Source organism: Nerophis lumbriciformis, linkage group LG06 (genome assembly GCF_033978685.3).
Source record: "Nerophis lumbriciformis linkage group LG06, RoL_Nlum_v2.1, whole genome shotgun sequence".
Lineage (NCBI taxonomy): Eukaryota > Metazoa > Chordata > Actinopteri > Syngnathiformes > Syngnathidae > Nerophis > Nerophis lumbriciformis.
This window is the reverse complement of record NC_084553.2, coordinates 50,176,840-50,201,470: the sequence shown is the minus strand read 5'-3', so window position 1 is coordinate 50,201,470 and position 24,631 is coordinate 50,176,840. Positions and strand designations below refer to the sequence as shown.

The following is a 24,631-nucleotide window of genomic DNA, read 5'->3' as shown; positions in this document are numbered from 1 at the left end:
TTATCGCCCCTTTAGAGACTGTATACCACAGGTGTCAAACTCAAGATCTGGCAGACAGATCTGGCCCTCCACCTCATTTTATATGACCCGCAAAAGCCTGGAAATATGTGTCAATAAAATACCTTATATTTTCTTTCTTTACTTTCTTATTTTCTTACTAAAGGTATGAGGTTTTTTTCCCCAGTTTGACAGGGAAAACAAATAGTGTCCAATATTGCAACAATTATAATATTATCCAACTTTTTTGGTCAAAATCCAAATAAATACTTAAATATCTGCTTAACTTATGATTTAGAAGCAAGTTATCCATCAAATTGTACACTATAAAAATGACCGATAAATTTTACTGTAAGATTTAGGGAGTTTTTTTTTTTACAGCATATTACTGTAAATTGAAAAAAAAAACTAATAATGTTTGGTTTTTTACAGTAAAATTCTGTCGACTGAGCTGACAGTTTTTTTTTTTTTTTAGAGATGTCCGATATTGTCTTTTTTGCCGATATCCGATATTCCGATATTGTCCAACTCTTAATTACCGATTCCGATATCAACCGATACCGATATATACAGTCGTGTAAATAACACATTATTATGGTTGAGGGTGGGCAGGGTTGGGAGGGGCGGGGTTTGGTGGTAGCGGGGGGGTGTATATTGTAGCATCCCGGAAGAGTTAATGCTGCAGGGGGTTCTGGGTATTTGTTCTGTTGTGTTTATGTTGTGTTACGGTGCGGATGCTCTCCCGAAATGTGTTTGTCATTCTTGTTTGGTGTGGGTTCACAGTGTGGCGCATATTTGTAACAGTGTTAAAGTTGTTTATACGGCCACCCTTTGTGACCTGTATGGCTGTTGATCAAGTATGGATTGCATTCACTTATGTGTGTGTATAAGCCGCATATATTATGTGACTGGGCCGGCACGCTGTTTGTATGGAGGAAAAGCAGACGTGACGACAGATTGTAGAAGACGCTAAAGGCAGTGCCTTTAAGGCACGCCCCCAATATTGTTTTCCGGGTGGAAATCGGGAGAATGGTTCCTCCGGGAGATTTTCGGGAGTGGCACTGAAATTCGGGAGTCTCCCGGGAAAATCGGGAGGGTTGGCAAGTATGCCCTACGTCCGTGTTTTACCGGATATGTACCGCTCCGTACGGCGGCGTTTTAAAAAGTCATTAATTTTTCTTCTTGAAACCGATACCGCTAATTTCCGATATTACATTTTAAAGCATCCCTAATTTTTTTTACTGTAAAATCCACGGTTGATGATTTTATGGTACCACATTTTATTATGGTAAAAACCTGGCAGCTCAGTTGCCAAAATAAAATTAAACAGCGGTACTGTATTTCTATTTAAAGTACCATGTTGTAAAAATAAAAATAATTAAAATTAAAAAAACATATTTTACAGTAAAAGTCTGGCAACTAAGCTGCCAGTTTTTTTCTGTAAAAAACTGGTAAAATCCACAGATTTTATTTGCTTTTTATGAAAAAAAAAAAAAAGTTAAATATTTCAATTCATAGGCAAATTCATAAATAATAAATGATAAATGGGTTGTACTTGTATAGCGCTTTTCTACCTTCAAGGTACTCAAAGCGCTTTGACACTACTTCCACATTTACCCATTCACACACACATTCACACACTGATGGAGGGAGCTGCCATGCAAGGCGCTAACCAGCACCCATCAGGAGCAAGGGTGAAGTGTCTTGCTCAGGACACAACGGACATGACGAGGTTGGTACTAGGTGGGGATTGAACCAGGGACCCTCGGGTCGCGCACGGCCACTCTTCTACTGCGCCACGCCGTCCCCATGAATTAATGTACCGTCCCACGGTACATTAATTCATGAATTATGTACCGTTCCAAGCGGCCCCCTAATGACAGCCATGACTGCGGTGTAGCCCTCAATGAAAACTAGTTTGACACCCCTGCTGTATTCAGTATGTCTATTGTTGTAGAAAGGGTGTGGGGTCAACAATGTAAGCCAGCTGATCAAAACAGTGATTTTTAAGAGGGAGATTAAAGTCAACTATAGTTTTTTAATGGGGTCTTTGACTGAAGCATGCCATAGGCAATTCATAAAGACATCTAGGATTTATTTTTTTCTGTAAACAAAATAGGTTGCATAAGAGTAATATGTCTTCTTAAACATATTGTTCATGCTCTCAAACAAAAACCCTACATATCTCCTGTTTGTTGTTGAATTCTTTGAGTGAGGATGGTTTGGTATTTTCCACTGTAGCTGCAACATTAGCCCATAAGTAGACATGTGTACGGCCAAAATCCCCAAACCCCCACGCAGTATGTATGTCAGCTTGCACGCCCCCCCCGCACCGCGATACCGCAAACACCTCGGCGTGGCGTTTGATGCACTACAAAGTGCCATGACAATGCTCTCTGGCTTGGTCTTATCTCTCATTAATCCAGAAGTAGACTATCACAAACACCTGTACGCTGTTGTCGCTGCCAACGCCGCTGCGCTCCACGGGGGCCCCTGTCAGCCGTGCCGTGACAGCCAACATGACGACGCCTGCAATTTGCCCGCCGTCACCTGCCTGCCTATCCCTGCCGCAAGCTATTTGTAGTTCCGCTACATGCATCACTTTAGCATGACACAACATGATTGCTATCTTAACTTTGAGGTAAACATCAATTAAACTTTTACCTTATCAATATCCCGTGCTTGTTATACGCTTCTGTGTCTTGGTGTCGGTTTTATTTATAGTTCGACGCGTGTGCCAGGTAACACAGATGCGACAGGGAGAACATAAGGGGGCGGGGGGCTCTGTTCAAGGTTCATGCTGACCTCACAGCTGGCGTCGGTACTCCCAATCCTGTCTCCTGTTAGTTGTTGACGGCATGTGGCAGCGATTTCATCCAAATTAACCACATCCCCCCCCAAAGTTGGTTATGAATGCCAACTTGCATATTGATCTGCGAGGAATTTTGGATTAGGGGGATAGGATAGCAGGTGCATGGATGGAGTGGAATGTTTAGTTAATACAGAGTATTAGTGAACTTTTTGATGGATGCTGTTAATCAGCCCAAAGTCTGTCTGGGGCTGCATTTGTTGCCTTGGACAGTTCATCTGCAGCAGAGCTCTAACAGCTCAATGGCACAGCATAATGCAGCCATTGGCAAGGCTGTATGTAGATGATCAACATATTTGTACCAAAGCAGTCTATCCAATTAGTTATGAATACTGTTTATTTTGTTTATATATCATTTCTCACAGAGGGAGCTCACAAAGTGCTTTACATGTTTAACAGTACAATCAAAATACATGTAAGCCCCTGTTTGTCTTATGCAGGTCCACAAAATGGCTGGATCCTATCCAGCAGAGTGTTCATTGATCAACCAAAGTAGGGATGCCTATTCCGATACCAGACTTCCATGAGTGAGACTGGCCGATATCGATCACATGTATTAAACTATACGTTTTTCAGTGTATTTATGGCAGGGGTGTCAAACGTACGGTCCAGGGGCCGGATCAGGCCCACAAACAAATTTTATCCGCCCCGCGAGATGATTTTGGTAAGTATAACAATTACCGTATTTTTCAGAGTATAAGTCGCACCGGAGTATAAGTCGCACCTGCCCAAAATGCATAATAAAAAAGGAAAAAAACATATATTAGTCGCACTGGAGCCCGGCCAAACTATGAAAAAATCTGCGACTTATAGTCCGAAAAATACGGTAGCTGAACATTTTTGAATGAAAGTAACTGCTCTTTTAAATGTGTCCACTGGATGTCGTAATAGCAATTATTTGTATCCCCTACCGCAGGAGTGCACATGACTTCAGAGAGGGTGGAGCTATGTGCCCGGTTAATCAATCAATCAATCAATCAATCAATGTTTATTTATATAGCCCTAAATCACAAGTGTCTCAAAGGGCTGCACATCCTCGGTACAGAGCCCACATAAGGGCAAGGAAAAACTCACCCCAGTGGGACGTCGATGGGGTTAAGATAGAGGACTGAGGACCACATTATCTGGGCGCACATAAATATGCTGAAATAACATGTATTCCCTTCTAACTTCATGTGTTATTCATGAAATGAGTCCAAATTGGAGAAGGCATTCGACCGTGTCCCTCGGGAAGTCCTGTGGGGAGTGCTCAGAGAGTATGGGGTACCGGACTGTCTGATTGTGGCAGTCCGCTCCCTGTATGCTCAGTGCCAGAGCTTGGTCCGCATTGCCGGCAGTAAGTCGGACACGTTTCCAGTGAGGGTTGGACTCCGCCAAGGCTGCCCTTTGTCACCGATTCTGTTCATAACTTTTATGGACAGAATTTCTAGGCGCAGTCAAGGCGTTGAGGGGATCTGGTTTGGTGGCTGCAGGATTAGGTCTCTGCTTTTTGCAGATGATGTGGTCCTGATGGCTTCATCCTGCCAGGATCTTCAGCTCTCACTGGATCGGTTCGCAGCCGAGTGTGAAGCGACTGGGATGAGAATCAGCACCTCCAAGTCCGAGTCCATGGTTCTCGCCCGGAAAAGGGTGGAGTGCCATCTCCGGGTTGGGGAGGAGATCTTGCCCCAAGTGGAGGAGTTCAAGTACCTCGGAGTCTTGTTCACGAGTGTTGGAAGAGTGGATCGTGAGATCGACAGGCGGATCGGTGCGGCGTCTTCAGTAATGCGGACGCTGTATCGATCCGTTGTGGTGAAGAAGGAGCTGAGCCGAAAGGCAAAGCTCTCAATTTACCGGTCGATCTACGTTCCCATCCTCACCTATGGTCATGAGCTTTGGGTTATGACCGAAAGGACAAGATCACGGGTACAAGCGGCCGAAATGAGTTTCCTCCGCCGGGTGGCGGGGCTCTCCCTTAGAGATAGGGTGAGAAGCTCTGTCATCGGGGGGGAGCTCAAAGTAAAGCCGCTGCTCCTCCACATCGAGAGGAGCCAGATGAGGTGGTTCGGGCATCTGGTCAGGATGCCACCCGAACGCCTCCCTAAGGAGGTGTTTAGGGCACGTCCGACTGGTAGGAGGCCGCGGGGAAGACCCAGGACACGTTGGGAAGACTATGTCACCCGGCTGGCCTGGGAACGCCTCGGGGTCCCACAGGAAGAGCTGGACGAAGTGGCTGGGGAGAGGGAAGTCTGGGCTTCCCTGCTTAGGCTGCTGCCCCCGCGACCCGACCTCGGATAAGCGGAAGAAGATGGATGGATGGATGGAGTCCAAATTCACAGGTTTTGTTGTAGATGATGCTACATATGTACAGAATAAACCACATGATGTTAGTACATCAGTTGAGGAAAATTAGTAAATTACATTAATAACATGCTGTAATTTGAATTTAATATTGCTATTTATTCCATCTTCTGATAGATTAAAATTGGTGGACCTGCGCACATTTTCATGACTTATGCAGATCCTAAATACACATCAGCAGGTGCCAGAAGGTAAGAAAAGGCCAAAACGCCAGATAATGTCTGCTAATGGGTGCCATTTTGTGGTCATTATACACACACTATAGTAATACTTGTATCTCTGACTACAACAGCTGTAATGGGCTGACAATCCATCAAGCGGTGCAGCTTCAAAGTCATACTAAAACATTTTGACAGATTTTTGAGTGCCGTGTGTCCATCCATCCATCCATTTTCTACCGCTTATTCCCTTTGGGGTCGCGGGGGGCGCTGGAGCCTATCTCAGCTACAATCGGGCGGAAGGCGGGGTACACCCTGGACAAGTCGCCACCTCATCGCAGGGCCAACACAGATAGACAGACAACATTCACACTCACATTCACACACTAGGGCCAATTTAGTGTTGCCAATCAACCTATCCCCAGGTGCATGTCTTTGGAAGTGGGAGGAAGCCGGAGTACCCGGAGGGAACCCACGCAGTCACGGGGAGGACATGCAAACTCCACACAGAAAGAAATCCTGAGCCCGGGATTGAACCCAAGACTACTCAGGACCTTCGTATTGTGAGGCAGACGCACTAACCCCTCTTCTACCGTGCCGTGTGTAATGTTCTTTATTTTCAATGGAACATTTAACGTTTTGCTGTTGTTTACTGGCGTCTTATTGTAGTCTACACTTTTCTCTTATGTGTGACTACCATCTACTGGTCACACTTATCATTACACCATGTACCAAATGAAATTGCTTCAAGGTTGGTAAGCACATCTGGATTCATTCCGTACATTAGGCACACCGGGTTATAAGGTGCACTGTTGATTTTTGAGAAAATGAAAGGATTTTAAATGCGCCTTTTAGTCTGAAAAATAGGGTGAATGTTGTGTACTGTGACATTGTGAAGCAGATCTTTGGGAAACTGGGCCACAAACTACAAGGCACAGGATGTTGCCTGGCAATCCGCAAACAAAGGCAGTTATTTAATACAACTGGTATATTTTAATTGTACACATTGTAATTATTGATTTTTTTTCAAGTGTTGTAATAACTGGTTAAATGTTTGATATGTGCCATGCTAATCAACACTGTGCACAAAGTTATAAGGACTTATTTCCTCTCCGTCGCTGTACTTCAGTGTAATGCAAAAAAAAAAAAAAAAAAAAATGGGGCTGCATCAAAAAGAAGTGTAAATCACATCTGGTTTCATGGATGCCAGGAAGCATCCGTAAATATTTATCGCGGCACATCAGTGAAGTGTGTGGAGAGCGAGTGTGTCTGCTAGAGATTGTGTATGTGTGTGTGTGTGTGTCCTGCAATGCATCTTTTTTTTTTTTTTCTGTGGTACTTACACGGCCTTGTTTGTGCGAGTCAGAGGCATATCCGATTCATAATTAACTGCAGAGAGCTTCCGGTTTTTGTGGCCCGATTTTCAAGTTCCCAAATAAACAGCGTGCAGAGCTGCTCTTGTTTAAAGTGAACAACACACCCTCTACCGCCACTTCTTCCCAGTTTCTACTTTACTTGCTGCTGAAAAAACCTCATGCGTGCATGCCCTTGCTTTGTAATAATAGTAATGTAATGTGGGGCAGGTAGTCTGATGAATGGCATGTGCTCTATAATATTACGATGGACTAATAGCCTCATAATAAGGAGCCTAAAATATCAAAAAGCAGTTAAGGCAGGCACCTTATTAAGCTGACCTTGTTTTGGAGATCAATCTTGACTTCGCAGTGCTTGTCAACATTATTGACATACTTGTTAAACCCCCACTCCGTTGAAACTTCCCCTGATATGTGTTTTAAATATTTAATATACGCTCCTTGATAGGCGCTAAACTGGACCCATAATTCAGCCATGATGGTCATTTTGCAAGCAATCCATGCTGCGCCTTTTACCTTTTCCCGTGTTATATTGCAAACTATTAAGCAGTCAATGACTAGTGTATCTACCATCCATATCTATCATCCATACTATTCTGCCCCTGGCTTAATTGATTCTTTTAACAATCGATTGGTCCCATGGGTTTATTCGTCTTTCTTTGGGCTTCCCAATTATCTACCCTTCATCTTTATTACAAGCAAATGCAAGAGTAAAGAGAAACTAATGTCCTCAAAAAGTAGCCAGGGACTTTTTTTTTTTTAATTAGCAATTGCGAGTCATTTCATTCAAGAGGAGGGTTTTAATTTGTACAAATGCTTGCATGCAGTATGGGTTTAGCTGAATGTATTTCTGTTCTGATTGGTCAACATAATTGTTACTTACTGTTACAAACAATACGTTTAAATGGGATAAGTGCACCTGCCTAAGTAGCACAGAGTAACAGCCTTCTTTTCGAGTTTGCACTGACTGCACAGCCGTAAGACAATGCCAATATGTATTGTGTTTGTCCACTGTAATATTATCAAGGGATTTGTAATTTTTCAACCAATTTATCATGCCCTGAACAGCATGTTCAAACCAAGGTACAGTATATTGTTTTTTGTTAAAGGATCACTGTACTGATAAACATCACAGACACAGTAAGATGTAAACCAAGTTGTCTTGTTACTACTGTATTCCTGTTCTTTCAAGGATTATATCATAGCTATACCAGTAAGGCTGGGTAACATGGCCAATTAATTTCCTAAATTAATTTGATTTTGATAAAGGATTTAGGTTTCAAAATGGATTAATCATGATTCTATTTGATTCGACCAGTGTTAATTGTAACAGCAGTTTTAAATTTCGTTTTAGTCATAGTCTTTTGACGAAAATTTATTTTAGTTTTAGTCATATTTTAGTAATCTAAATTAATTTAGCTTTAGTTAAGTTTTAATCGACTAAAATTACACAAAATGTTTTCCACTAAAACAAAGTATAACAGACAATGCATCTTTGAAGTTTTCTTGAAAACACTTAATTATTTGTTATTGCAGAGCATCTGAAAAACTAAATTCATAACAATACCTGCAATCCATGAGTAGTTCAATACGTACATTTATAATTTTAGCTGAAATTGAGCTTTTTTTTTTTCTTTTTTTTTTACAAATGTTAAATAATATATGACTAAATTTTCAGACTTTAAGGCGCAATTACAATCCTTTCATTTTCTCAAAAATCGACAGTGCGCCTTATGTACAGAATAATTCTGGTTGTGCTTATCGACCTCGAAGCTATTTTATTTGGTACATGGTGTAATGATAAGTGTGACCAGTTGATGGTAGTCACACATAAGAGATACATGTAGACTGCAAGATGGCGCCAGTAAACAACACCAAAACTTTAAATGTCCAAATGAGCGTATTGAACATTACACACGGCGCTTAAAAATCTGTAAAATGTTTTAGTACAACTTTGGTAAGCTATGAAGCCGCATTACGGCTACCGTAGTCAGACGTACTGTGCTTCAATATATGGGTATTTTTATGGTGTGTGTGTAAAGACCCCAAAATGGCACCTATCAGCAGACATATTATTTGGCGTTTTGTTTCGCAGTATTATGCAAACCCAACTGTTCTTACCTTCTGGTCCCTGCTGATCTGTATTTGGGATCTGCATAAGTCCTGGAAATTTGCGATTGTAGTCCGTGACGACACCGTAGTCGATACGTTTCTTCTCTTTCTCTATCTTCTTGTTATGGGGCATTCATCTTCTGCTGTTGCCATTTCTAATATAAAGTAGTATATATAGTTCTAACTTGGATCTGTCAGTAGCGCTAAAACTACTGGTGTAGTGGGTTTACATAATTCACCCACGGAACTTTAGTTATTGGAGAGGTTTTTCACGGGACACATTTCCGGCGATGTTGTTGCACTAGTGAGCCAAGGATGAGGAGATGCTGCTCCGTTATTGATTTAAGTCAAGTCTGAATGTCATTAAAACAGTTAGCTCCATCCTTTGACACTTTTTTGACTCCCATCCTTGCACACTACACCGCTACAACAAAGATGACGGGGAGCAGACGCTGTCGAAGTGGAGCCACGTGAATAAGACCGCCCACAAAACAGCACATCCTGAAGAGACGGTCAGAAAATTACTTGAAGATGATCTGTAAAACATAATCTATATAACATTGTGACCAAAGAACCACCATTACATGTTATGTAGACCTAAAGGAAATGTTTTATGCTTCACTACACAGTGTGTAATAAAACATGTTAAGCTATTCCTCGTCCTGCAGGGAGGATACTTTTAAGAAACGTAGTCTATTTGTTGCCATGGAGGCAATAATTAGTGCTTTAGAAGTAACTAAAACACTACCCACTTTGGAGGGACGTTACCCGCTAGCTAGTCATGTTTTAAAGCACCTCTTGCTGAGCGGCGCCTCAGTGTCATGGTTTCATCTTTATAATTAGATTTTAAGTCAAAATGCGTCCATTCTTCTGTTTCTGCTTGTTTGTATTGTGTGTGTGTGTGTGTGTGTGTGTGTGTGTGTGTGTGTGTGTGTGTGTGTTTGTGTGTTTGTGTTCTTGTATGTCTACCGTTCTTGAGACATCAACAAGGAAAAGTACCTTCCATATGAAGACCGGAGAACAAGTTAGGACCGAAATCATGGTCCCAATATGGAAAACCACTGCATCTAATAGATAATGTCTTATTTGCACCATTGGTGGTGAAATTAAGAGGGATTTTTCAAATTGACTGTGTGTCGGTTTTAAAAGTTCTCCCCCTCTGGCCAACATATGTAATACCAAGTGTGTATAAGAAATGGGCCAAAATGTATGAAAAAAATTAAATAAATATTTATATAGAGACATACTTTAATAACTTGAAGTACTGTATTTTCCGCACTATAAGGCACACCGGATTATAAGGCGCACCTTCAATGAATGGTCTATTTTAAAACTTTGTTCATATACAAGGCGCACCGCATTATAAGGCACATAGAATAGACGCTACAGTACAGGCTGGGGTTATGTTATGCATCCATTAGATGGAGCTGCGCTAAAGGGAATGTCAACAAAACAAATAGCGATTGTACTGACACTCCTACTTGCTGCTCTCTGTTCAACAACCCAATGTTTGAGTTTGTCCTCCAACTGTAGCCATCTCGCTTTGTTCCCTCGGAAACTCTGTTTAGTCTTCTTTACTTGGCGCAGGTCATCATGTTGCTTCCTCCACTTCCGCACCATTGATTCGTTAATGTTAGATTCTCTCGCTGCTGTTCTATTCCCGTGTTCTACTGCATGACTGATCGCCTTGAGTTTAAACTCTGTGTCGTAAGCGTGTCTCTTAATAGGAGCCATTTTTGGGTCTTTACATAAAGTTTAGGTCTCGCAACTACGGTAACAGCCGCCGACTTAATTTTCCCCCGTAGAAGAAGAAGTTCTTTTTTTTCTACGGTAAGCAGCCGCCGACTTCATTTTCCTCCGTAGAAGAAGAAGCGCTTCTTCTTCTACGGTAAGAAGCCGTAGAAGGGGGAAAATGAAGTTGCCGTAGTTATCGTAGTTGCGAGATATGTTGTGGCGCAATATTGGTCCATAGATAAGGCGCACCGGATTATAAGGCGCACTGTCAGCTTTTGAAGAAATTGGAGGTTTTTGGGTGCGCCTTATAGTGCGGAAAATACGGTAAATAATGAAGATTAAAAAACAATTACAAACAAAAATTTCAAAAAAAAGATAAATCAATGCTAAAAGCTTACCTTTTTTATATTTGCATAGTATGTACAGTATATATTATTAATGTTGTAAATACAAATCTTCATATATCTAGAAAGGGTGGTCCTAAAGAGGTAGGCATTTTTCAGATGTCTCAATAAGGTAACAAAAACAAGAATGTGTGTGTGTGTGTTCTTGCTTTCATGTCCATTAAAAAAGAAAGGACGGGTATTTTTCAGAGGCAGTATAGTACCATTTTTAATTCATTAGTACCGCAGTACTTTATTAGTACCGGTATACTGTACAAGCCTACGACAAATCAACACTTTAATATGTGTGTGAACATGAACACGACCTGTGTACTGTAGCTGTTCTCCAAAAATATCCAATGCTGCCAGAAACTCTCTCCAAAGTAAAGTCCTCAATTTCACCCTAATTTACATTTTCAGGAGAGGTTAAGCGAGCCATTAACTTATGACAGAAATCTCTTTCCCTGGTATGCAAAACACTCTCTCAATCGTTTTGTATTAGATTAGAATAATACCTAACCCTGCAGAATGTTCCCCAAACAATGCTACTAATATCATGGGAATTACAAAAAGGAATGTCGAGTCCCACCACAACATATTCATACTTTATAAACATAGCGGATATATTGGCCTAAAATGTGATATTTTGCTATTATTTCAAATTATTTTTTCCATGAAAATATTTTTTCAGATAGGCACATTTTTATGAGCTATTTTTTTTTGAGCCCACATTTGAGAGTTATGATATTTTGTCTCACCTTTTAAAAAACACATATTTTGTATAAATTGACAGGAATTATGTGTATACATTCTATTGCATCATTAGATATTTGTCTCATTCAACTTCCTTCCGATCCAAAGTCTCATCCTGTCATTTGCATGAATTATATAAGAACCGCATTACATTAGCCTCTCCGTCGTTCTTTGGCCGCTATTTGAACCTTTGCGCGTAAACAACATCTTTATACAGACATTTGCGGCGCGACGTCTCCCGAGGACACCTCCAAGGATGTGTGCTTCGTGCACGCTCCTTGTAACGTATCTTCTGTAGACTCGGATCAGAAACACGGTGTGTTTGCTGAGGAGGTACTTTTGAATAGTCGGGAGAAAGAGATGGATAACGCAAAGAAATGAGGGGGGGAAAGTGATGCCGCCGTGCTCTGTAAGGAGGCTGATGCTGACTGTGAGAATCTTTTGTGAGATATAAAAATGGCTGAGACTTGGGATTGTTTGTATAGTTTAAATCGATGCAGTGACAGTCTATATCAGTCAACATGCTTGTGACTGAAATACTGTATTTACCTTTGATATATTGTATACACTGATTGGATGCGTCTTTATCCCTGCATGAGCACACATCAACGGTATACACATGTGTCAGGTCAAAAAAGAGAGAAGCGATCAGTGTCATTTGACGAGTTGCAGCTCGAGGGTGTGATTTAAATGTGGTCAAAATAACACTGCATGCTTTGAAGAGATGGTGTTCATCAAATATATTGTTGTGGATGTTGCTAGATCAGCAGTTTTTAAAAAAAAATCCCATTTGGAAGGCATATTCTTACGAAAAATAAGCACATTTCTGTGATGATGAACACAGAAGAAGAGTAAAGTTTGCACTTGCTGTACACCTGCAAGATAATACTGACATGTGCAATGTTTATCAGGTTTTAAAAGCGTATCTTTATGGTTTTGTTTTGTTTAAAGGCATCGTTTTTGCAGCCTGTTAAAGGAGAACTGCCCTTTTTCTAATTTTGACAATCATTCCAAATCCTTATAAGAGACAAAAAGACAGATGTATTCTTTTTTAAATGCATTCGAACTCCTAAATAAAAGTCTGGTTACAATGGAGTCAAGGGGACGTCCTCTATTCAGCCCTTAAATCCCTCTAAATAACCGTCCAAAAACCGACAACAATACTCCATTTACATTTCGTGATGTGAATAAAAACCGAGTGATATTGTTATTTTAAGCGCTAACACAGACTAACTATGTATAGCGGCGCCATGATCACACAGAGCTAACTAGTTTGTGCTGCTATTTTGACATCATTGGCTGTTTATGAAATGTATGCACCGCTGTATGTTTTGAAATTAGCAATATATGTAAAACTGACATTGACTCCATTGGAAGCAGACTTTTGCTCGCATGTATTTACTAGTTACAGTGCATAAAAAAAGAAAAATGTGTGTGCTCATCTTACATAAAGATTGAAAATGATAGATAACATTCCAAAAAAGTGCAGTTGCCCTTTAAAGGGGGACATTATCACCAGACCTATGTAAGCGTCAATATATACCTTGATGTTGCAGAAAAAAGACCATATATTTTTTTAACCGATTTCTGAACTCTAAATGGGTGAATTTTGGCGAATTAAACGCCTTTCTAATATTCGCTCTCGGAGCGATGACGTCACAACGTGGCGTCACATCGGGAAGCAATCCGCCATTTTCTCAAACACCGAGTCAAATCAGCTCTGTTATTTTCCGTTTTTTCGACTGTTTTCCGTACCTTGGAGACATCATGCCTCGTCGGTGTGTTGTCGGAGGGTGTAACAACACGAACAGGGACGGATTCAAGTTGCACCAGTGGCCCAAAGATGCGAAAGTGGCAAGAAATTGGACGTTTGTTCCGCACACTTTACCGACGAAAGCTATGCTACGACAGAGATGGCAAGAATGTGTGGATATCCTGCGACACTCAAAGCAGATGCATTTCCAACGATAAAGTCAAAGAAATCTGCCGCCAGACCCCCATTGAATCTGCCGGAGTGTGTGAGCAATTCAGGGACAAAGGACCTCGGTAGCACGGCAAGCAATGGCGGCAGTTTATTCCCGCAGACGAGCGAGCTAAACCCCCTATCGACCCTAGCTTCCCTGGCCTGCTGACATCAACTCCAAAACTGGACAGATCAGCTTTCAGGAAAAGAGCGCGGATGAGGGTATGTCTACAGAATATATTAATTTATGAAAATTGGTCTGTCTGCACTCTCAAAGTGCATGTTGTTGCCAAATGTATTTCATATGCTGTAAACCTAGTTCAAAGTTGTTAGTTTCCTTTAATGCCAAACAAACACATACCAATCGTTGGTTAGAAGGCGATTGCCGAATTCGTCCTCGCTTTCTCCCGTGTCGCTGGCTGTCGTGTCGTTTTCGTCGGTTTCGCTTGCATACGGTTCAAACCGATACGGCTCAATAGCTTCAGTTTCTTCTTCAATTTCGTTTTCGCTACCTGCCTCCACACTACAACCATCCGTTTCAATACATTCGTAATCTGTTGAATCGCTTAAGCCGCTGAAATCCGAGTCTGAATCCGAGCTAATGTCGCTATAGCTTGCTGTTCTTTCCGCCATGTTTGTTTGTGTTGGCTTCACTATGTGACGTCACAGGAAAATGGACGGGTGTTTATAACGATGGTTAAAATCAGGCACTTTGAAGCTTTTTTTAGGGATATTGTGTGATGGGTAAAATTTTGAAAAAAACTTTGAAAAATATAATAAGCCACTGGGAACTGATTTTTAATGGTTTTAACCATTCTGAAATTGTGATAATGTTCCCCTTTAACTATTTATACTATTTCTGTTCCACAATCAGTGTCATGTTTTTTTTAGTTTTTTTTTACCACCATAATGACCTAACTTAAAATACAGTAACTTAGTAAGCATAAGTATTCAATAAAAACAAGGCATATGTTCAATGTTTGACCAATGTAACATTACATCCAGTTTGTACAGTAACACTGTGTTTGAATTAGTGTTGTCCCGATACCAATATGTTGGTACCGATACCAAAATGCATTTTGATACTTTTCGGTACTTTTTGATACTTTTCTAAATAAAAGGGACCACAAAAATTGCATTATTGGCTTTATTTTAACCAAACAATCTTAGGGTACATTAAACGTTTCTTGTTGCAAGTCTGTCTTTAAATAAAATAGTGAACATACTAGACAACTTGTCTTTTAGTAGGAAGTAAGCAAACAAAGGCTCCTAATTAGTCTGCTGACGTATGCAGTAACATATTGTGTCGTTTTCCATTCTATTATGTTGTCAAAATTATTAAGGACAAGCGGTAGAAAATGAATGATTAATCTACTTGTTCATTTACTGTTAATATATGCTTACTTTCTCTTTTAACATGTTATATCTACACTTGTGTTAAAATGTAATAATCACTTATTATTCTGTTGTTTGATACTTTACATTAGTTTTGGATGATACCACAAATTTGGGTATCAATCCGATACCAAGTCGTTACTTGTGTCCAGGGACTTATTTCCTGAGTTTATAAACATCCATCCATCCATCCATTTTCTACCGCTTATTCCCTTTGGGGTCGCGGGGGCGCTGGAGCCTATCTCAGCTACAATCGGGCGGAAGGCGGGGTACACCCTGGACAAGTCGCCACCTCATCGCAGGGCCAACACAGATAGACAGACAACATTCACACTCACATTCACTCACTAGGGCCAATTTAGTGTTGCCAATCAACCTATCCCCAGGTGCATGTCTTTGGAGGTGGGAGGAAGCCGGAGTACCCGGAGGGAACCCACACAGTCACGGGGAGAACATGCAAACTCCACACAGAAAGATCCCGAGCCCGGGATTGAACCCAAGACAGCTCAGGACCTTCGTATTGTGAGGCAGACGCACTAACCCCTCTTCCACCGTGCTGCCCAGTTTATAAACATAATATACATTTTAAAACAACGAAAAAAGATGTTGTGATGCCGGTACTTTACAGAGGCGGTATAGTACCGAATATGATTCATTAGTATCGCGGTGCTATACTAATACCGGTATACCGTACAACCCTAGTTACAACTGAATCAAGATTAGCACAAAGCTTTTGAGGTACCATTAATGGAGATATCTGCCGACGTAACGGGGCAGAACATGACACTAAAGTCTTAAATTCCGAACGGCTAGAAGTCTGGAAGAAGTCAAGATTGTTTTATAAATATCTCCGCCATGCCTCGCTGGTTTGAAATACGCATTTTTTGTGACACATGGACATCTACAACACAAAAACAGGTACAAGCAAGTACGAAAAGTTTGTTTTCCATGATCAAACCACTGACAGGACCCCTTTTAAACCAGTGCAGAAAACATTTTTTCCCCCCTGTGATTAAACCCTAAATTAGCGAAGGTGTTAGAGACAATTCGGTTATTAGTGTGCTGAGGGAGTGTATTACTTACAGGCATAGTCTGTCCGCCGTGCAAGCTGTTGATAGCAGCCTGGGCTTCTGCGTGGCTGGAGAATTTGACGAAAGCACAGCCTGTAAACACACACAAAAGAGAGACAAACATCAGGCAGATGGCCTCGGATTTGTCAAAAAAAAAAAAAAAAAAAATCACCAGTTTATTGTCTTCACGTTATCTGAACTATAAATATATTCTGGTCACTTGTGTGTGTTGGGCTCGTCACTAAAGGCGTTAAGTGGCACGGAACATCCCGTCTCCCGCCCGCCAGCGCTAATTCCACCCGTTTCACATCGGAGCTTGAAGCCATTTGCAATGAAGCTTTGTTTGTGCCTATTAATCTGTTTAATATTTACACATTGTGATTTGTGTGCAGTCACTCATAAAGGAGATTATCGCCACAATAGCGTCATTTTATAATCCCGCCTATCCAACGGAATCATCATATTCGAGACGTCGGCTAGAAGGGGATTTTTATCGCCTCAAAGGACATCGAAATCATCTTAAATCTCTTGAGTTAAGTTTCAGGAAGGAAGAGTCAACATAAGAAGTTGGCCAGAACACACAAGTGAGCTTTGTTGGATTAATGATATTAAAATGTGATTCACGTGGATCATATTGATGCCCATGGCAAGTTTGAGAAGCTTAGACGTTCTGGTCACAGGATCAGGTATTTCACGTGAGTTAGACTACTTTACTTTAACATAGAGTACATACGCTGCACTAAAATATACCGGAAAGTTGTACAATTTGAATCAGTCAGGAGCTGTATGGTCCTAATGGACTATATAAAGAGTATGCTGCGCTATCCTATTTTTATGCTTGGCCTCAGGTCGCTCATGTTTTAACTTGGAAGGCTATCCAATTAACAACCTCACATATTTTATTTTTTTATTTTATTTGAATGGAACCAGGCAAACATTTCCTAAACTGAGATAAATTGGACTGGAAATACTAATTTATTCAATCTACACATTTTGTAGGCATGACATTTGATGAAAATGTTTTTTTTTTGTGCTATTTTCTCATAATTAATACTTAAATTAACTTTGAGCATGTTTGTCTTAGAGTTGTCGATATTTTTCAAAATAAAGAGGACTAAGAAAATGTCATTATTGGCTTTATTTTAACAGAAAATCTTATGGTACATTAAACATGTGTGTATCAAATAACAATTTTGGCATTAAATAACATAGTGGACAATGTATCTTTTAGTAGTAATTAAGCAAACAGGTTACAAAAGCCATTTTTTAGCTGACGTATGCAGTAACATATTGCGTAATTTCTGATTGTATTGTTTTGTCAAAATTACGAGGAACGCGAAAGTGGCTGGATTATTAATCTGTTTATTTACTGTAAATATCTGCTTACTTACTGTTTTAACATGTTCTATCTACTGTTGTCTACTGTCACTTCTGTTGTTTGGACACTTTACATAAGTTTTGGGTGATATTACAAGTTAGGGTATCGATCCAATACCAAGTAGTTACAAGGTCATACATTGGTTATAAGTAGTGTTTTAATTTGTCTAACCGACAAAATATATTGTGATAATAAAAATACAAACCCCGTTTCCATATGAGTTGGGAAATTGTGTTAGATGTAAATATAAACGGAATACAATGATTTGCAAATCATTTTCAACCCATATTCAGTTGAATATGCTACAAAGACAACATATTTGATGTTCAAACTGATAAAACATTTTTTTTTTTTTTGCAAATAATCATTAACTTTAGAATTTGATGCCAGCAACACGTGACAAATAAGTTGGGAAAGGTGGCAATAAATACTGATAAAGTTGAGGAATGCTCATCAAACACTTATTTGGAACATCCCACAGGTGTGCAGGCTAATTGGGAACAGGTGGGTGCCATGATTGGATATAAAAACAGCTTCCCAAAAAATGCTCAGTCTTACACAAGAAAGGATGGGGCAAGGTACACCACTTTGTCAACAACTGCATGAGCAAATAGTCAAACTACGTTTCTCAAAGTGCAATTGCAAGAGTTTAGGGATTTCAACATCTACGGTCCATAATATCAAAAGGTTCAGAGAATCTGGAGAAATCACTCCACGTAAACGGCATGGCCGGAAACCAACATTGAATGACCGTGACCTTCGATCCCTCAGATGGCACTGTGTCAAAAACCGACATCAATCTCTAAAGGATATCACCACATGGGCTCAGGAACACTTCAGAAAACCACTGTCACTAAATACAGTTTGTCGCTACATCTGTAAGTGCCAGTTAAAGCTCTACTATGCAAAGCGAAAGCCATTTATCAACAACATCCAGAAACGCCGCCGGTTTCTCTGGGCCCGAGATCATCTAAGATGGACTGATGCAAAGTGGAAAAGTGTTCTGTGGTCTGACGAGTCCATATTCGACATCGTGTCATCCGGACCAAAGGGGAAGCGAACTATCCAGACTGTTATCGACGCAAAGTTCAAAAGCCAGCATCTGTGATGGTATGGGGGTGCATTAGTGCCCAAGGCATGGGTAACTTACACATCTGTGAAGGCACCATTAATGCTGAAAGGTACATACAGGTTTTGGAACAACATATGCTGCCATCTAAGCACCGTCTTTTTCATGGACGCCCCTGCTTATTTCAGCAAGACAATGCCAAGCCACATTCAGCACGTGTTACAACCGCGTGGCTTCGTAAAAAAAGAGTGCGGGTACTTTCCTGGCCCGCCTGCAGTCCAGACCTATCTCCCATCGAAAATGTGTGGCACATTATGAAGCGTAAAATACGACAGCGGAGACCCCGGGCTGTTGAACGACTGAAGCTCTACATAAAACAAGAATGGGAAAGAATTCCACTTTCAAAGCTTCAACAATTAGTTTCCTCAGTTCCCAATCCTTTATTGAGTGTTCTTAAAAGAAAAGGTGATGTAACACAGTGGTGAACATGCCCTTTCCCAACTACTTTAGCACGTGTTGCAGCCATGAAATTCTAAGTTAATTATTATTTGCAAAAAAAAAAGTGTGAGTTTGAACATCAAATATCTTGTCTTTGAGTGCATTCAATTGAATATGGGTTGAAAAGGGTTTGCAAATCACTGTATTCCGTTTATATTTACATCTAACACAATTTCCTAACTCATATGGAAACGGGGTTTGTATATTGATGTGATCATTGTAGTATCGACTACATGCGGCTATTGTACTTGGTATCGTTACAGTCAATATTTGTATAGATGCACCCATTTGTTTACATTCAGGAGCGCTGGCTTGCTGTTAGCGGTTAGCTATTGTATCCTCCTACGGTGTGCAGTGAAGCATGTTTAGCTGGAAAGCTAAAACACTGCGAAGGGTTGTTAGCCGCTATCTAGCTGTGTTTTAAAGCAGCGCTTGCAGAGTGGCGCTTTAGTATTTAAAGCTTTACCATTATTGTTAGTTTTAAAGCCAAAACATGTCCATTCTACCTCTTCTGTCTCTACACTGTTTCTGCTTGAAAGTGTTCTGTGCATGTGTGTTGTTTCAATGCACCTCAGCTCATATTACCAGCAATGTCACCATGGCGCGCCATCATCAATAAAGCACTGAAGTACTAATGAATTAAAAAAGGTACTATACTGCTTTTAAAAAATATATATATATTTTTTTAAAGCAGTATAGTACCTTTTTTAATTCATTAGTACTTCAAAAATATATATATATATATATATATTTTTTAAAAGCATTATAGTACCTTTTTTAATTCATTAGTACTTCAGTGCTTTATTAGTACCGGTATATCGTACAATCCTAGAGTGTAAATACAGTATCTTACAGTTTCAGTGTCACAGTGTACATTTTAGAATTCATCTATTCCTCATAGAACTAATGCTCACCAGTGCCGCAGCCCTCACACGTTCATTTTCTAGTGGCAGCCCGCCACAAATAAAACATTTGAAATTGTGATACAGGAAGGTACACACTTCCAGGTGATATGATGTTCGTTTGTAAAAGTTTAAAACGATCAGAATGCTAATTTATGTTTGCATGTCCATTGTATGTTAGCATTAAGGCAGTTTTTCCATCTCTAAAAGACTGTTTACCTATCTTCTAAAGCAAATTCTCACATTCGGGGATTTTAGGATGATATAAGTGTATAAAGTGCAGCCAATGTTACAGTTTAGTAGAACAAATGCAGCAACTATTAAAAAATAGAGCAAAATAATATTTAACAAGCACATAATATGTTGATACAATAACTATTAACACAGATTTGTTTTTAGATGCATGTATATATTTTTGCATGTCATAGTTAATATTGCAAATTATCTGAGGACATCATATTGCGGGGTTCTTGGCCATGCTGCTGCCATCATTGTGGTAGCTGCAGTTTATTGATGGGAAATCGGTTAGATAACAATAGATCTCAACAACACAATATTCACACTTTGGACAATGTGAAGTGTACCTACTTGTCTTGCCAGCTATTTAGACTACAGTAACTTACTTTGTTTTCAGTGGAAAAATTAATATTATTATTATTATTATTATAATAATATATATAACATACGCTCCCCTCACCTCCCAGGGGGTGATCAAGGGTGATGGGTCAAATGCAGAGAATAATTTTGCCACACCTAGTGTGTGTGTGACAATCATTGGTACTATAACTTTATAATTATATTATTTTTAATAACAAAAGTATGCTCTAAAGTATAGTCGACTCTAAAGTACATCAAGGTTAAATTGTTATACTATTGTCCTTTGAGGATATAGAAACAAATGTTTTCTGAAATCTAAAGGGGTTTACTCACTTTTATGAAATACTGTACATAAAACTGAATATTTTGCGGTTGCCTGCAACTTTACAGTCTAAAGTCCCATAAATGGGTGGAACTTCCAAATCAAACATTTCGGAAGTCAAAAAAAAAAAAAAGAAAAGCTGTTAACATTTGTAACGTCACACACAATTTTCAGATATTGGTCACAACTTTTGCAAATGTTGTATTAAATCTCAGCAGGGCTTATGAAGGCTATTAGAGGCAGTATATTTGTGCAGACATGTTCCCATTATATGATACTCTGGTGTCTTTAAATAGTCAGTAGTTTTACTTTACTTTAGTTGTACTTAATTATACTTTTTTTAGCATCCCCTTCTCAAAAAGGACATGCTTATGAATTTAAGTGTTCATAAATATGCAATCACATGTTTACCTTTTTGGACATTTTCTATCGATTGATAGATACTAACATGATGCTATAAGCACATGTTTAACTACAAACAAAACTACTCATAAACTCATCAAAAGGAGGTTTAAAAACTTTCAGCACCTCTTAACTTATTGCAGCTTATGTTTGTCCCTGTAAAGCAGGGATTCTCAAACTGTGGCACGTGGGCTCCATCTAGTGGTACGCTAAATGATCACTTAATTAAACCCCGAACGGGACAAGCGGTAGAAAATGGCTGGATTAATTAAAGTACAGTGTTTTATTTTCAATACTCAAACTGTGTGTAATGTTACAGTGTCCAAAACATGATTACCGTATTTTTCGGACTATAAGTCGCAGTTTTTTTCATAGTTTGGCCGGGGATGCAACTTATACTCAGGAGCGACTTATGTGTGAAGTTATTAACACATTACCATAAAATATCACATAATATTATTTAGCTCATTCACGTAAGAGACTAGACGTATAAGATTTCATGGGATTTAGCGATTAGGAGTGACAGATTGTTTGGTAAATGTATAGCATGTTCTATATGTTATAGTTATTTGAATGACTCTTACCATAATATGTTACGTTAACATACCAGGCACGTTCTCAGTTGGTTATTTATGCGTCATATAATGTACACTTATTCAGCCTGTTGTTCACTATTCTTTATTTATTTTAAATTGCCTTTCAAATGTCTATTCTTGGTGTTGGGTTTGATCAAATTAATTTCCCCAAAAAATGCGACTTATACTCCAGTGCGACTTATATATGTTTTTTTCCTTCTTTATTATGCATTTTCGGCCAGTGCGACTTATACTCCGGAGCGACTTATACTCCGAAAAATACGATAAATGTACTTGTTTAATGACATTTCTGCCTTGTTTTAATGCATACTCAAGCTTACTACGCCACTGTATTTTAATGTGGGTCATTATGGTGGTACTTGGAGAGCCAAGTTTATTCTGAGGTGGTGATACAAGTTTGAGAACCACTGCTGTAAACAATTACCGTATTTTTCGGACTATAAGTCGCAGTTTTTTTCATAGTCAGGGGTGCGACTTAAGTTAAAAAGTTAAAGTACCAATGATTGTCACACACACACTAGGTGTGGCGAGATTATTCTCTGCATTTGACCCATCACCCTTGATCACCCCCTGGGAGGTGAGGGGAGCAGTGGGCAGCAGCGGTGGCCGCGCCCGGGAATCATTTTTTTTGGTGATTTAACCCCCAATTCCAACCCTTATAGTCCAGAACGACTTATGTGTGAAATTATTAACACATTACCGTAAAATATCAAATAATATTATTTAGCTCATTCCCGTAAGAGACGAGGCGAATGTCAGCAATCGTCACACACACGTCAACCAATAAAAATTTGGCGGAGGCGGGTCATGGCAGAATTGCATTGTGTGTCATGGCAGAAGTGCATTGTGGGTTATGTAATGCTACCTGCTACTACGTCCGTAGCTATAAAAATGGATAATTTCAACATTGGCGGTAACTTATAAAAACTGAGAAGGGCTGAACAAAAATGGCACCGACAATGAAATCATTTACTGCAGATTACAAGCTGGACGTAGTGAAATACGCAGCAGAAAACGGCAAGAGGAAGCGGCGCATACCTTTGGAGTTGGCAGAGTTGTTTAGAAGCGACACCGAGGGAGAAGATTTCATGGGATTTAGCGATTAGGAGTGACAGATTGTTTGGTAAACGTATAGCATGTTCTATATGTTATAGTTATTTGAATGACTCTTACCCATACTTGCCAACCCTCCCGGATTTTCCGGGAGACTCCCGAAATTCAGCGCCTCTCCCGAAAACCTCCCTGGACAAATTTTCTCCCGAAAATCTCCCGAAATTCAGGCGGAGCTGGAGGCCACACCCCCTCCAGCTCCATGCGGACCTGAGTGACGTGTCGACAGCCTGTTCTCACGTCCGCTTTCCCACAATATAAACAGCGTGCCTGCCCAATCACGTTATAATAGTAGAATGATCGAGGGCGAGTTCTTGGTTTCTTATGTGGGTTTATTGTTAGGCAGTTTCATTAACGTCCTCCCAGCGCGGTAACAACACACAACAACAGCAGTCACGTTTTCGTCTACCGTAAAGCAGTTCGTCTGCCGTAAACAGCAATGTTGTGACACTCTTAAACAGGACAATACTGCCATCTACTGTACATGCATATGTGACAATAACATCTAGGGCTTTTAGAGAGTGCAGTGCACAACTGCGCACACAACAAGGAGATGAAGCAGAATGCATCATCAGAGAGGGTGTTCAGCATGGTTAGAAAAATAGTGACAGAGAATAGAACAAGGATGGACAATTCAACCCTTAACTCAACAATGAGTAGATGAGTGTTATGTGTGTGTATATGTGTAAATAAATTAACACTGAAATTCCAGTATTTCTCTTATTTATATATATATATATATATATATATATATATATATATATATATATACAGGTAAAAGCCAGTAAATTAGAATATTTTGAAAAACTTGATTTATTTCAGTAATTGCATTCAAAAGGTGTAACTTGTACATTATATTTATTCATTGCACACAGACTGATGCATTCAAATGTTTATTTCATTTAATTTTGATGTTTTGAAGTGGCAACAAATGAAAATCCAAAATTCCGTGTGTCACAAAATTAGAATATTACTTAAGGCTAATACAAAAAAGGGATTTTTAGAAATGTTGGCCAACTGAAAAGTATGAAAATGAAAAATATGAGCATGTACAATACTCAATACTTGGTTGGAGCTCCTTTTGCCTCAATTACTGCGTTAATGCGGCGTGGCATGGAGTCGATGAGTTTCTGGCACTGCTCAGGTGTTATGAGAGCCCAGGTTGCTCTGATAGTGGCCTTCAACTCTTCTGCGTTTTTGGGTCTGGCATTCTGCATCTTCCTTTTCACAATACCCCACAGATTTTCTATGGGGCTACGGTCAGGGGAGTTGGCGGGCCAATTTAGAACAGAAATACCATGGTCCGTAAACCAGGCACGGTTAGATTTTGCGCTGTGTGCAGGCGCCAAGTCCTGTTGGAACTTGAAATCTCCATCTCCATAGAGCAGGTCAGCAGCAGGAAGCATGAAGTGCTCTAAAACTTGCTGGTAGACGGCTGCGTTGACCCTGGATCTCAGGAAACAGAGTGGACCGACACCAGCAGATGACATGGCACCCCAAACCATCACTGATGGTGGAAACTTTACACTAGACTTCAGGCAACGTGGATCCTGTGCCTCTCCTGTCTTCCTCCAGACTCTGGGACCTCGATTTCCAAAGGAAATGCAAAA

The 24,631-nt window shown here is 40.0% G+C and overlaps 1 protein-coding gene and 1 long non-coding RNA gene across 11 annotated transcripts in view; one reads left to right on the top strand and one right to left on the bottom strand.

The window, feature by feature from the left end:
* Nucleotides 1-24,631, bottom strand: part of celf6 (CUGBP Elav-like family member 6) — a 426,206-nt gene that overhangs the window by 79,004 nt on the left and 322,571 nt on the right. For all 10 annotated transcript variants that reach the window (XR_009815640.2, XM_061964509.2, XM_061964507.2 and 7 more), the window contains one exon: nucleotides 16,161-16,240. Coding sequence is in view for 9 of the 10 variants with exons in the window: in XM_061964509.2 (XP_061820493.2) it covers nucleotides 16,161-16,240 (80 nt within the window). In the remaining variant the exon portion in view is untranslated. The remainder of the gene's footprint in view (nucleotides 1-16,160; nucleotides 16,241-24,631) is intronic.
* The window catches only part of LOC133608893 (uncharacterized), a 257,241-nt gene that overhangs the window by 104,549 nt on the left and 128,061 nt on the right, over nucleotides 1-24,631 (top strand). The window lies entirely within an intron of this gene.